A 14,144-nucleotide genomic window follows, 5' to 3' on the forward strand; every position below is an offset into this window, starting at 1 on the left:
AATATAATAAATACTATATTAATTTAAGTTTTCATTATTTTGTGAATTGAGAAGGGTTTAGTGTGTGGTGTATATACTTCTTTTTTTTTTTTAAATAGTCCAACAGTAACAACTACCTTAAAGAACCTTGGGGCACTTTACAGACGACAGGGCAAATTCGAAGCTGCTGAAACATTAGAAGAGGCGGCAATGAGATCTCGTAAACAGGCAAGTATGAAAATTCACCTTAATGATACTGCTGCATCGTGGTCATGCAGATTTTCAACTTCAGTACCTTATACGAGCAGTATATATAAAATTCTCACTATTCAGAGTCTGGTGCCTGACCAGTCTGAACTGGTGATAAATTGGATACCATCTTAACCACTTGCAAACTGGTTAATTGCTAGGGCAGTGGCACCAGGTAGCCAGGGTAATGATTCAAATTAGGAGTGAAATTACGTGGAAAATGGAAGAGAAGAGAACACTGTGTTGGCCAGCAGTCCTCAATCGGTTACGTCTCCTGGGAGAGAGACCATACTAGGGTTAAATGGAGAGTTTCTGTTGATAATCTTTTTTGCCAGTAATGCTCTTCTGTTTTTAATAAGGAGCTGTCAAACTTAAAAATGTTCTGTTCTGCATACAACTGACTGGTGCAGACCTTTAGAAGACCCTTATAACTTTATCAGTCACTGTTCCTGTTACTTTTGCAAAACGATGGGATGGATATTACAGTTTAAGGGGGGACTTCTAATGTGGAGAAGTTCAGTGCTGTCTCAGTGCTCTCAGATGTGCTGTTCAGATAACCCTTTCTCAGTCTTAGAAGGTGGGAGAGAGTTTGTTTTTGTTAGGGTTTTGTTGGCTTTTTGTTTTTCCTTTCCCCTTTGGATATTTGATACAATGTCTTTCATAAAAAAACCACGTAAGACTGGACAAGCAAACATGGCTTAAAATTGAAAGCAAGATAAGAAAATGTAAGTGAATAAAAAAGCTTGTAAAGGTCAGTTTTGTTTTTATGCAATAGTAAATAAGACTTGTATTTTTTTCAGAAGTGTTTGGGTTTTTATTTTATTTTTCTTACATGTCCATGTAAAATTCTAAACTCAAATTCTAAATTCAAGTAAGCTGACTTAGGTGATGGACCATATCTTTATTGATAATGTACTGTTTCTTATTGGTTATACTGATTCGAAGTTGTATTTTCAATAATGATAGTGTAGTGTTTGATGTGTATAGAAGCAGATTTCAGGAAAAGGGAGAGAGCAAAAAAGTTCCTGGCAAACCTCATGCTCTTCTAGTGAATTCTGCAACAGTTCCCTTTGATATAAGGTGGCGTAAGTTCTTTCTTCCACAAAAAATGATGGAAAACTTGTGTTTGCCAAATAAATGGAATGAAACTGGTAAGAGGAAAGTATAAACCTGGGACAAAAGTTTTTCAGCAAGGAAAATTCAAGGGTGGGGGCAAAATAGTTGATACGGGTACTTTCACTGAGGATGATTTTTCACATGGTTTTACTGAAGTTTCATTTTTTGGTGTGTGTCATTCAAATGTGATTTGAAAATAAGACATGAACATGTGATGCATCTTTAACATATTTGCTTTGGTTCTTAGTTTTACTGTTGCCATTAGACATGATAATTTTTCACTGTGGACAGATGCAACCAGGGTAAATTGGCATAAAATAATAGTAATAAGAAGACTGGAAGAAAACAGCTTGTACTTATGTTTGTTTCCTTTTTATCTAAACACCAAAACAGCGCACCAGCTTTTCAACTTAAATTTTTACTGTGAAGCTTGGAATTGTTTATTTGGGATTTAAGGATGGGTGTATCTGGTTATTGAAGGAGTGTCTTCTGGAGTCCATGTTTAATTAGCCCATTTCTGGCTTGCCAGTCCCACTGCAAAAACTGTTCCTTGTCTCCATTTTCCATAGAGCCTGTTGGAAGCTTGTTGCTGCTACTCCATTAAGCATGCTTCAGATTTTTATTGGTGCATCATATACCACCTATACCATAATGCATCACATTACACACAGTACTAGATTTGGGTACGTAGGAAAGAGTGCTGTCTTGCTAGCAGTGTTTAACACTGCCTTTCTATTCTAGGTCATTAAAGGAGGACAGGGTTAATACATTTCCCATTTTGAGCAAAATCAAGGAGGTATTTTCATTCCCAAGTGTGGAAAAGCATCAGTCCTCCACAGCTCAGTTCTCCTTCATGCATGTTTTGTTTGCTTTAGCTGCTGCGGTAAATATGCTAGATTTTTGAAGGCTAGTGAAGTTCTTTGTCCTTCGTGTTTCATGACAGAATCAAACTGGCAAAGTGCACTTCCCTTGTCCCTTTATTTTTTTTATTTATTTTTTTTTTAACATACGAGGTAAATAAGAGATGATAGCTTTGGAACAGAGCCTAGTCTGTATGGGATACGTCATCTTCTTAGTGGTGAATTTAGATAGTTTTATGCTTTTTGTGTTCTGTGCTGCTAAAGGGATTGGTGGAAAAGCCATTTTGAGGCTGTGTTTCTCTACTGTCTGAGAGGTGTAGCTGCTTTTCTGCACCATACAGCCATGTGGAAGTGAAAATATATAATCATTGTATGTTGGTTTCATGCTTCCCTGTGTGTAGAGTTCCATCAGGGAGGGCTGTTCTGCTTTTCTGTTGATGGAAGGCAGCTATATGGGAACCAAGAACATGATTTCTCAATGTCACTGAAACAACTTTCTTACTCGTGCAATTGACTTTCAAGAATAATTTAGGCATGATTTTCACTTCCTGTATTGTGATAAACTTTATGGATTTATTGTACAGATTCCCTGCTGCAGTTGCTACTAGTGCTGCACAGTGAAAGATGCAAAATATTTTCTTACATGTAAGGCATTCATTTGGGATCTCTTCCTGTCAGCAGATACCATTTATGATGTGGAGTAGGTTTGTTATAAAGAAAACAAAACTGAATAAGTACAATTTGAGCTGTGTTACTTTCTAGGTTCTGTGTTAAAGGTTTGCCTTACAGAAGGTATTTTAGTGCTTTTAAGGTATATAAAGGATTATTTGGTAATTGATGGGCATGCTTTAACACAGAGTAAATGTATTTTATTGACGACATACGTAGTCTGCTCTATTATAAACTTTTCATTTGATTTCTTTCTGAAGGATAAATTATACTACTGTGTCAAGTGTCATATATCAGTATTTTAAAATAACACAGCCTGTGTCTTAGGTATTAGATACTCAGACACCTGCGATGTTCTTCCCAAAGATGGGTGAATACTGCACCATTTGGTAGGTGGAAAACTGAAATTGCATTGACTGTTCCTGATCTATAAATTGCTTAAATATTAAACTGGCTTCAGGTGAGTGACATGAACACCATGAGGCTTTGACAAGTGATAGGGAAGGAGGAGAAGAATGACAAGTCACCAAATTCTTAGACCACAAACTGTCTGCCCGCTTCATGCTGTGTTGATTCCTGCCATGTAAAAAGGACAACTTAACCGTCCTTCGAAAGCAGAATCAGGGTGATGGAGTTGGTTGGACTTCTTTCTTGGTATGGTTATTGTGTGTAGGTTGTAGATTAATACAGCTTGTAATAAAATAAAACCTTTTCACATTTCATCTAATTCTCAGGGTCTTGACAATGTTCATAAACAGAGGGTTGCTGAAGTGCTGAATGACCCTGAGAGTATAGAAAAAAGGCGAAGCCGGGAAAGCCTCAATGTTGATGTGGTAAAGTACGAGAGTGGTCCTGATGGAGGCGAGGAAGTGAGTATGAGCGTAGAATGGAATGGGGTAAGTACAGTACACAGTTTAAGAAAATAGCTTAGATAAATTATCACCGTAACAAATATGGTTGTCCATTCACCAGCCTATTGTGTTTTCAGTAGTTACTTGGTTGATCTACCTCGTCTTTTGTGATTTTGCAGAATCAATTAAGAAATTAAGAATAACATTTTATTTATCATAACATAATGTAAAAAAATGTAATATTTTAAAATTTAAAACATTATGTCTTTTGTCCTGAATGGTGAAATTTCTTCAAGAATCCCAAGCAGTTGTATTTAACCAATGCTGATTGAGTGTCCTGGTTATGGTCTGGTGTACAATTGCTTGTCAGTGGTTTCTTTTTGCTGTTAGAAATACTCTGGCAATTAACTTACTTTTGCTGTTGTCTTTTTTATGTCATATTTGCCTATGTTTTAAATATTTTTTTAAAAAATACCGAAGTTGTTGGAATCACAAAGAACATTTGCTATGGAGATATATTAAGTATTAGCAGTTTTATTAGTGTGATCAGTCTAACACTAAAATAATTCCAATCTTCCTCCTTACTCAGCTTGTTAGAGGAAAGAACGTAACTTTTCAGGCTGCTGTACAATCCATTCTAAGAAGCAGTGCCATTACATAACGTGATAGTAACTTCATATTTCTTAAGTGAAATTAATATCCCTTTTCCCATATTAGAATTTGACTGGAGTCAGACCTTGTTCTATTTGTTTCCCATATATTGGCTTCACTGTGTAACACTGATTGTCATGAAGTAAAAACATATTTGTGATGTAATTACATATGCATTTTTCTAACTTGTTTTCCTTTAATTTGAAAGACGGTGCAAGCTTTCGGTTATTGATCTGGCTTATGGTCTTTGCTTCTGTCACCAGCTTACCCATGCTTTATCCCATTGTTGGCAATGGGATATATATTGCACTGTTAGAACTAACTCCTATCCGCAGTTCTGCTGAAAATATTCTGTTAGATGATTAAAGTGGTGTTGCCTGCTTTTGCTGTATGGGAGGGGAAGTAGCCTACTTTGCAATATTGAGCATTCTGAAGTTTCATTTCTTTTACAATAGCAATCTTTTTTCTTCTTCTTTTTGTTAGGCACATGAGACAAAGTTTAGCATTCCAAAGAAACCTTGAGAAAACACATACTGCTTTAGTTTTAAAGGAGAACGTTATTTCCATCTTTGCTTTTGTCTCTTTATTATTGTTTTCTTGGCATTGGTGTTCTCAGTGCCAAGACAGTCAATCAGCATCTATTGTGAATAATACTGCATCATTAATAAAGCCAAAGTAAGGTTGGATAACACTTTTTTTTTTTAATTCTCATTTTGCCCATTCAGCATTAGAACTGTGTACTGTACTCTTCCCTTAATTTCGCTGTACTTTGCATGACTATATGTTCTAAATGGATTAAACATTTTTTCTGTTATTGACATTAAACAAGCATGCAGGTTTTGGATTGAAAGGGCCTTCTGTGGAAAAGCAATAGACAGTATTTCTAGGTCAGTATTTGAATCAAACTGAGTGATAAAATTTCTGAAAAATTTAATTTTGACTTCTTAGGGCAGACTTTTCATTTTTGGTGTGCTGAAGTGGCATTGCTTCATTCTCATCTTTGCTCTTTTTTTCTCCTTTTAAGAGAAGGTATTTTGTGTTACATGTTTTACATAAAGTGGGCAACTCTCTCTCCCTTTACCCTGCTAGTGTTTCTATCTCAGTGCTGTTCTTCCATCTAATTTATATTGTATAGTTGGGGGTTTGTGGGGTTTTTTTGTGGTGTTTTTTTTTTACCCTCATGTGTTCCTCCAGACAAAATATTCTGGCTCATAAAGTATAGTAGAATTCTTTACTTCTGTGTGCAGAACCTGAAGAGAGGCCTGCCTTTTCCATTTAAATTCTTCTGAAGTGGTCAAGCTGACTCATGTTCTTGGCTATCAGAGAGAATATGTAGTGTATAAAGTGGCAAACTTAAATGGAAAATTTTTGTTGGAAGGTTTATTGTGATTAAGTGAATTTCATATGTAATGTAATCCATATTAAGCATTATATGCTTTGATGTAGTGTGTTACACTCTTATAAAAAAACCTGAAGTACCTTTTGAAGTAAATCTTCCGTTGACTATTAAAACAGACATGTTAAGTGAGGTTGTATAGTGCATGTATAGTGCATATGTCTTCTAAAGTTCATCCCTTAAAGTTAACAGAAGATACTTGAAGATGCATAGAAATACTTGGTCTTAAAAATTCAACACAGAAATACCAAGATTTGTATCCCTTATTATATTCGTATACAAAAAATGTCAGCAGGTATCTGTAATCGGCATTTTTGTAAATTGATCTTGCAGCCAGTTGCAGGACAGACAAAACCTTTGTGGTATGATAGTGCTTAATTTAAGATAACGTTCTTAGCGTGGGGAAGTACCTTTTCTTACTCTAACCCATATACTTCAGGAAGACAAGCTTCTGGGCACAGAAATCCGCTTTCAGGTGTGAAATGAAATTGTATTTTACTACCATAGACTAGTTGGTCAGAGTTGCTCTTGTTTTAATAAGAAGTGTCTGACAGTCAGATGGGCATTGTGGCAGACAGCTACAAGTACAGAAGATGATGATGGTGGGCAGGTGTAAGCTAAAGTAATAAGGTGATTCTCATTCTGAATGATGTAAACATAGGCAATTAAGCTTTGCCATAGAAATTGATAGCTCTTGTGATTTTCTTGTTTGTTCGTAGTGCATTTAGGATATTTTTTTAAAATCTTAAACTCATGTTTTAAAGGCATCTTGATAATCATGCAGTCAGTGTTTAAGTTCAGGGTTTGATGTTTTTATTTCGGATTTCAAGTACCCAAAAGCTTGTCTGATTATTCCTAGTGTGCTGGTTAGCATAATAGAAGTTACGCTCCATACCTATCGAATTTGTCTTGCCTTTGTTCTTTGGATCACTTTCACTACTACAGTGTTGTTGGTTTAAGACCATAAGAATAATTAGCCTTTTCACTGATCTAGTATTTCTAATTGGAATTTATAGATTTCAATTTATTCAATCCTGAAAAGCCGAAGTCTGTTTTTAAAAGTGTGAACAATATATGCAATTTAATTTGCGAGATAACTAACTCAGGTTTTGATCTTCTAGTTACTTGGTAGCAAGGCATTTTGCCGTTTCCAGGAATAACTTTAATTACTGTTCATTCCAGCTGCTATAGATAAAGGCTTTCAAAGCAGTTATCTTAAGACTATCAGTAATAGTCTCTGTACTTACAGCAAGAATAGAAAATGTGTAAATTGAACCACAGCTTATTTTTAAAGGTGGATTCTTTCAGCTGCCTTGCTGCATTAGGGCAAGTAGAGAAGTTTCCACTTGAATTCTATTTAAATATATATATATATATATGCACACACACACAGAAGTACGTTCTAAAAAATATTTGTGAAACTGAATTGACTCAGGTCAGTTGGATTCAGGTTCCTTAAAGTAATAAACAGAATTTTGTCTGGAGGTTAGGGGAGGACCTCTTTCTTCTTGCTGTTTTGTTTTGAGGAAAATTCCTGACAGAAGTTAAAGCTGAAATGAATGCACCTTGCTCTCTTCCTTTCTTCTGTTTGTTTTTTTTTCTTTATTTTTATTTTTGTGTTAATGTCAGCTGAAAAAAAAATCCTTTCTCTGTTTACAAAATGTAATACTAAAGCTATCACTTCATAAAGGTGTTTAGTATTTTATACAAAAAGAATGCACAGCATTGCTCATGTAAGTCATGCTCATTTGTAAGTCATGTATTAGTGATATAGGAGAAACTATAGAAAGATATGTATCCTGGCAATTGCAAGGGCCTGCACTTTGTACTTAAGGGCGGTCCAGATACTTACTCAGGAAAAAATAGTTTTGAATGTGACCTAGAAATACTGTAAAAAATAACTGTTCAAAATTGAAAACTGTTGAATTTTTCCCAACAGTTTCATTCGGTTTTTCTCTCTCCATTTCTGACAGGCCTAGATGCCTTTTGTGATTCTTATACTGTCTCCTGCATGACGGGCGTGCACCACCTTCAGGCTTTAACTTCTCTCTTCAGTACTGACTGCTGTGTTTTAGCAACCCCCTTAAGATTCTTGTCAGAGCTACACCTCCCTGTAAACTGGCCATTCCTTCAGTGCTGGTGTCCTTTTTTGGTTTTCTATTTCTGTACATGTGTAGCTTTGCCAGATATGTATCTAGTCATACAAAATGTTATACAACCATTTGCTGTGTAATACATTAGTAAAAAAAAGAAAAAAAAGTAACAATGAACTTTATAAGTAGCTGTTCACTATGGAAAAAAGGTAGTTAAAAGTATCACACAAGGTGTTATTGAAATGGCATGATGGTGATCTTTACAGGAGAAAAACAAAACCAAACCCGTTAAAAGTAAGGCATGTTCTCCAAGTGCTTTAAAATGTATTTAGAGACCTATTACGTGGTTAACATCAATATGGAACTCTGAATGTCTTCACTTATGATTATTCTAAAGTAGCATTGCTGTTTAGTCTTTGTGTGAGATTTTGGCAATTATGCTTTTCTCTACTAATCTTGGTGTTCAGTGATTTGTGTATTTGTCTTTCTAACTTCTAATAAACTCACTCCAACTCAGGTGTCTGTCTTTGTCTGCTTAGTAGTACTTTACTTTCTTCTTTCACAATTATTCTTTCATAATCACATAGGATTTCTGTGAAGTAGGAAGCAGTCACTTCTAATCTTACTAAACTGTTGGGAGTTCTTAAGAGTAAAACATTTAAAAATAGACTCGTGGTCAGTTGGAAGTTTCTTTGGATCAGCACGGCAGTGTAAAACGTGAATGCAATGTATGAAAAATTCATTTCATCATGTTTTACACTTTCTTTGGTGAAAGTGAAAATGGAAGCACAGGAATTTAACCATACATGTTTCTGATCAGAAATATTTTTGTTTAAGGATTTTAGAATTAAACAAACATGTTTGCAGGTAACGGGGATGTTTAGACAGAATGCAACAGGTGTTTTTCTTAGACTGCTGGAATGTTTTTGCTTGGGGCTTATACTCTGTTAACCACAGTGTGCTCATGTGAAATGGTAACATGGTGATGGTGAATTGCTCAGCTGCTGTGGTGGGTTTTTATTATTATGAATCATGGCTTGAGCATGTCTTCACATTTTAGAGATCTTTGGAAGGAACCCTTTTGTTCTGGTGAAGTTGTAGCTATACGGTATTAATGTGGTTAGGTAATTACTAAGTATATATTAACAGCAATAAAAAAAATAATTCATCGACGAAATGCTTTTGAGCCAGCTTTGGGGGAGGGCAACGAACTCGTGCAGTTTCACATTTCTTCAATTTTTTTCAGGATGGCACTGGATCTTTAAAACGCAGTGGTTCCTTTAGCAAACTTCGTGCTTCCATTAGACGCAGCAGTGAGAAGCTGGTTAGAAAGCTGAAGGGAGGAAGTTCACGGGACAGTGAACCAAAGAATCCAGGGTAATTATCTGTTCATAGCTGTGCTGGTGTGCCCTCGTTCTGTGCCCCCGCTGTAGCCTAGTGTAGTGCCTAGGACAGTGTTTTCTTCTTTGCTCAGCTAACTGCGTACAATGTAGATTTATGTCTAAAAGAAAAATAAAACAGGAAATAATTCCTTACAAATATATATGAAAGTTCTGTAACATCTGAGGAGTATTTGCTTTTAAGAGTCAACTCATTTTTAAAAGTGGGTTTTTCCCTATTTACTGTTAGCCACTTGAATAGAAAAGTCTCATAGAATTACTGATAAATTTAGTTACCTGCAAAATTCTCCTTTTCATGCAGCAGGGAAGAATAATAAATGTTACTGACTTCTATTGTCAAAGCCTGAATACGGTAAACCCAACCCACAGCTAATGTTCTTGATAGTGCTTAATATCTTGATACATTCTTGATACAGCTTTATATATTGTGGGTATAGAGAGAAGTACTGACTTGAGCCCTTCTCAGTTTCTAATTTTGGAACCCCCAGATTTCAGAGAGCAGAGGAAAATCCTGGAAAAACTTTAACCTAGTTGTACATCTCAATAACGTTTTGGCCTCAGCGAAGTCAAAATTCAAATGTTAATGAATTGGACTTCTCACTCTTTCCTATTTACCATATGATATGGATTTGCATGTACGTAATATTTCTAATAAATGCATAAAAACATTCATCATGTATTGGTTGCTGCAGAGAAGTTTAAATGTTAAAATGTACTACTGGTTTTCATGGTAGCCCTCGTGGGTGTTCCACCTCACCCCCAACATAATGGCAGTCAGTTTTGCAGGGTTTCTTTCTTCCCCTTTCTGCGGAAAACTGAAACTCATTTAGTTGGCAGGGAACTATATGACAATGTGAATTTGAACTTAGGTTTTAAAACAGTTAAATTGGAGAACCTGGAGTAACTTTCGATGGAGCAACTGGACCTATATTAGTAACATAGTAGATGACGATGATGGTAATACCAGAGACAGTGATCTGGAGGCAGGGGCTCAATGTGTTTTTGTAAGTGCTCCAGTGAAGCATTGCCTTACTGTTTTTATGCGGCTGTAAACATTGTGTACAGCTGTAATACATCTAGAATTTGCTTCCTCACATATCTCTTTCAAATTCAGCCTGATGTGATTATTAGAATTGTTAATTAAAGCTGCCAGAGACTTGATGTTGAAGCACTGAATTAATATCAAGGTCAAAAATCCCTTTGCATTTATTGATAACATCTTTAAGAACTGCCTCTGAGGTGATAGATTGGGAAAAACTGTGAGAGGCATGTGATTAGAAGAGGGAAATATGTAAATGTAAAATGCTTTAGGGAAAACAAGCAAATATAAGCCAAAATAGAACAAAAGAGATTTCCCTCTTTGTCTTCAGTATTAGAATTCTTATACGCTCTTTTTCTGATTCTATTCAGTTCTGTCTAGAGTTCATACATCGTAGTTCAGGGACATTCCTGTATAAATAGATGCATATATTTATAGCTAATTTTGCATTTTTCTCCTAATTTTTGAGACATGACAATTTTTTTTTCGGTTTCTTAAAAGTCAGAGTTTTATTCCTTGTTCTCTGTAGTAAATTGAGCTAACTTCTGCAGGTAGAGTAACTCTGTGATTATAGATGTAGAAAACTATGCTTACATATAACTGAAGACATTTGGCTTTACAGTGTCTCTGTAAGAGTTTTATGTTATTTATTTTAATCCTACTTTTTATGGTCTGCACTTCAGTAGTGTTATTTGACCAAAGTAGAAGTAATCTACCGACATTAACGTTAATTACACTGTGGGGTCTGTATCACCAGATAAGATTTCCTCAAATAAAGACATTAATGTGAAACAAATTTTAAAACAAAGCAATATCTTTCTTGCTTTCCTTTTTTTGACGAAGTGTTCTTGGTTTTTAGATGTCACCGTAGTTCTCAAAGAATAATTTATTCTTAAAACTTGGAATAAGTGTATTGCATTGACAGGCTTTTTGTAGATACGCACGTTTAGTCTATAAGACAACAAATATTGCAATTTCTTTTCTTGTAAAATATAGACTTTTTAAAATCTAATTTATATTAGCTGGTTTTACTAAATAATGCAAAGATTCTTGGTATTAAACACCAGCTTTGTAGATCATGAAGCATAGCTGTATATATTGATATTCCAAGAAGTCAGTTTGATTTCATTTTCTAAAGAAACTTTAGTAAACTAGAGTTGTGGGGATTTTGGTTTGGTGGGGGGTTTTTGTTTTTTTTTGTTGTTGTTTTTTTCTGCTTCTGAATTTAATAGAAGGGATATTCAGTTTTTATTATGCAGACCTTTGGTTTTTAGTGGGTTCTGATCGCTGAATGCTACAGTGCTAATATAGCATACATATACATCATTTTTGCTGTGAAGTCAGCCACTCTAGGTAAAAGATGTATGTGCCTCCCTCCTTACTAGTACACCTCTGCATTCCCTGCCTATGTCTCTATGAAGGCTTTATTCTGAAATTTATTTCCGCCTGTTGCTTATAATGTGCTGCTGTAAATAGTAACTGACGGTGCTGGTATGATTCTGAATGAGAAATATTCAAATAGAAGTACATTAGTATCACAGCATGAAAGAAATGCTTAGTTTTCATGTTGTTTGATATGTTTGATACATGAGTGGAAAACTCATCAGGGAAACTCTTGAAGTCATGCAAAAGTCTTTTTGACAACGAACAAGTCTCTTAACTGTTCTTTGAAACATACAGTACTTGAAGTATGGTATCAGTTCTTTATTCTATTTCAGAATTCAGTTATGTAATAGTTCAACTTTGCTTAATTAGTGTTAAGTTTGATTGTTTCACTTCAAAACATTTTGATCATACAATGAAACAATTAAGATTTATAATTTCAAAGAAAGAGGAAAAAAAGAGACCAAACTATCGTTATTGCTATTGCTTATGTACCAGAAAAACAACTTCATGCTCTTTGTGCAATCGTGTTCCTAACATGGAGGGAATTAAGTGCATTTGCCAGGCTAAAGTTCCTAAGTATGTTGATGTAAAAACATACAAAAACCCAACCCACAAACAAACCAGTATCACATGTGTCATAAAAAAAAATATATTTTTTTTTTAATTGGCACTAAAAATACATGTGTAAATTTTTACTAGTGGATTTTGCATTTCCCTGGAATGTTTTCCATAAACCTTTGTGCTCTTTTGGAGATTTTATGTAATGTTTTGTGTTTTACAGATTAACTTACTTTGACTTCCGTATATAACCTCTGTTGTACATGTTTCCCTGAATAAATGAGAGGTGTATACCATGCATGAGTCCTTGCTTTGTTGTTGCTAACACTCATGTCAAGTATCTTAAATTGCGTGCAATCTAGCTTTTGAAACATTCTGATTTAATGCTAGGAAGAAACAGTAAGCCTATGTTATGTGGCAGCTGCTGCCTGCGTGCGTTAGTGTTCTGGCTTATTCTGCTAAGCCTTTGCTTTATGAAAGCATTTAAAACTCATGCTTGACTTTGACTGTTAGTAGTCTTGCTTTAGTAGAAAGAAAAACTGGTTAATATCTAATGTGATCTGTATGGATAAACCTTTCCATGTTACTGGAAGGCATTGGAAACTTTGCATCAGCCAGCTGTTTCACTGCAGGATTAGGCCCTCATTGTCTTGTGCATAGTTCATCAAATGTCTATTAAAGAGCCCTCGTTTAGTAGTTCCAAATAGTTGAAGAGCTAGTGAAAACCCAAAGCAAACATAGAACATTCTGAGTAATGTACACCGTAAAATATTTTTGTTAGATTTTGTATATGTTTGAGATGTAGGTGAATTAATAAATACTCATCTCAAACAGCACTAGATATTACAATTAATGCAGTGATGTTTTGACTGTCAGTAGGTCCTGTGTAGGTGATTCATTTTTTTTTCCTCATCTGTTGCTTTCAATACAGTATTGCAGGGTTTTTGTTACCACTGCTCAGAGCATTGTAAAGCCAAAAGCATAATCAAAGTTAATAGCAGCAACCATCTTGCTTCCCTTCGCTTTGAAATGTTTAAAGGATTTTTAAAATGCTTTTTGAAATTGATGCTGAAGACTTACCTAGATGAGGCAGAAAATACTCATGTTGTAGCTTTTCCAAGTTAAATGCTGCCTGTGTGACAAACTTACTCGTGCTTCACATTTTCTTTCCTAAACTGTCTGTTTTGATGCTTTTGTAAGAAGCTGCATAAAATCGAAACTGAGAATTAATTAAAAGTCAGTGCTAAGTCAGTGTATTAATTTGATATGCTTTAAAAATTGAGATTTTGAGTTGAAATTAAATCACTTGCGTGAAATGTTTAAGCTTAGAGGAGCTAGCAATTTTTTTTTGGTTTTACATGTCATTTAGAACCAGATACAACCATATGCTAAGCTATGTAGTTACCTTAAAGGGTATCCCTCAGATCAGTTTGGGGGCATTGTTCAAACTCCCTTAACTGTGCATTGCTCGTTGTTAATTGTGTTTTTAGAGCTGTTAGTTTTCAGCTTTTCTGATCGGTTTATCCTTGCATGTTCACTGTCCTGGTTGCAGCATGAAGCGTGCCAGTTCTCTGAATGTTCTTAACATGGGTGGCAAGGCTACTGAAGATCATTTTCAAGTAAGAAGCCCTACAATACTCTTACAAAAATAGATATCAGTAGTAGGGTTTGGGATAAAAATAGTGTGATAAATAATAAAACAACAAACTCCCAGTGATTGGCAAGATCCTACTTCGGCAAGATGTTTAAAGCGTATGCTTGAGGAATCATTCTGTAACGCTTTTGAGTATTACACTTAATTTTAAGCAAGTGCTTAAGTTGACCAGTAAAGATCATTGGCTTTTATGATAGCAAGCAGCCTCTGGCTTGGACTCTTAAGTTCTTGTAAACGCTACTT

General features: G+C 35.3%; 1 protein-coding gene across 5 annotated transcripts in view; it reads left to right on the forward strand.

Annotated features, from left to right (window-relative positions):
- KLC1 (kinesin light chain 1) overlaps positions 1-14,144 on the forward strand; it is a 49,189-nt gene that overhangs the window by 30,249 nt on the left and 4,796 nt on the right. The window contains exons 12-15 of one of the 5 annotated variants that reach the window (XM_080394863.1): positions 99-207; positions 3,608-3,769; positions 9,111-9,241; positions 13,800-13,866. In XM_080394863.1, coding sequence (XP_080250989.1) covers positions 99-207; positions 3,608-3,769; positions 9,111-9,241; positions 13,800-13,866 — 469 coding nt within the window. Of the gene's footprint in view, positions 1-98; positions 208-3,607; positions 3,770-7,744; positions 8,532-9,110; positions 9,242-13,799; positions 13,867-14,144 lie in introns of those variants that run through there. The other 4 variants (XM_080394859.1, XM_080394860.1, XM_080394861.1 and 1 more) reach the window with 4 other exon arrangements.

This window comes from Falco punctatus (genome assembly GCF_963210335.1).
Source record: "Falco punctatus genome assembly, chromosome: 7".
Classification (NCBI taxonomy): Eukaryota; Metazoa; Chordata; class Aves; order Falconiformes; family Falconidae; genus Falco; species Falco punctatus.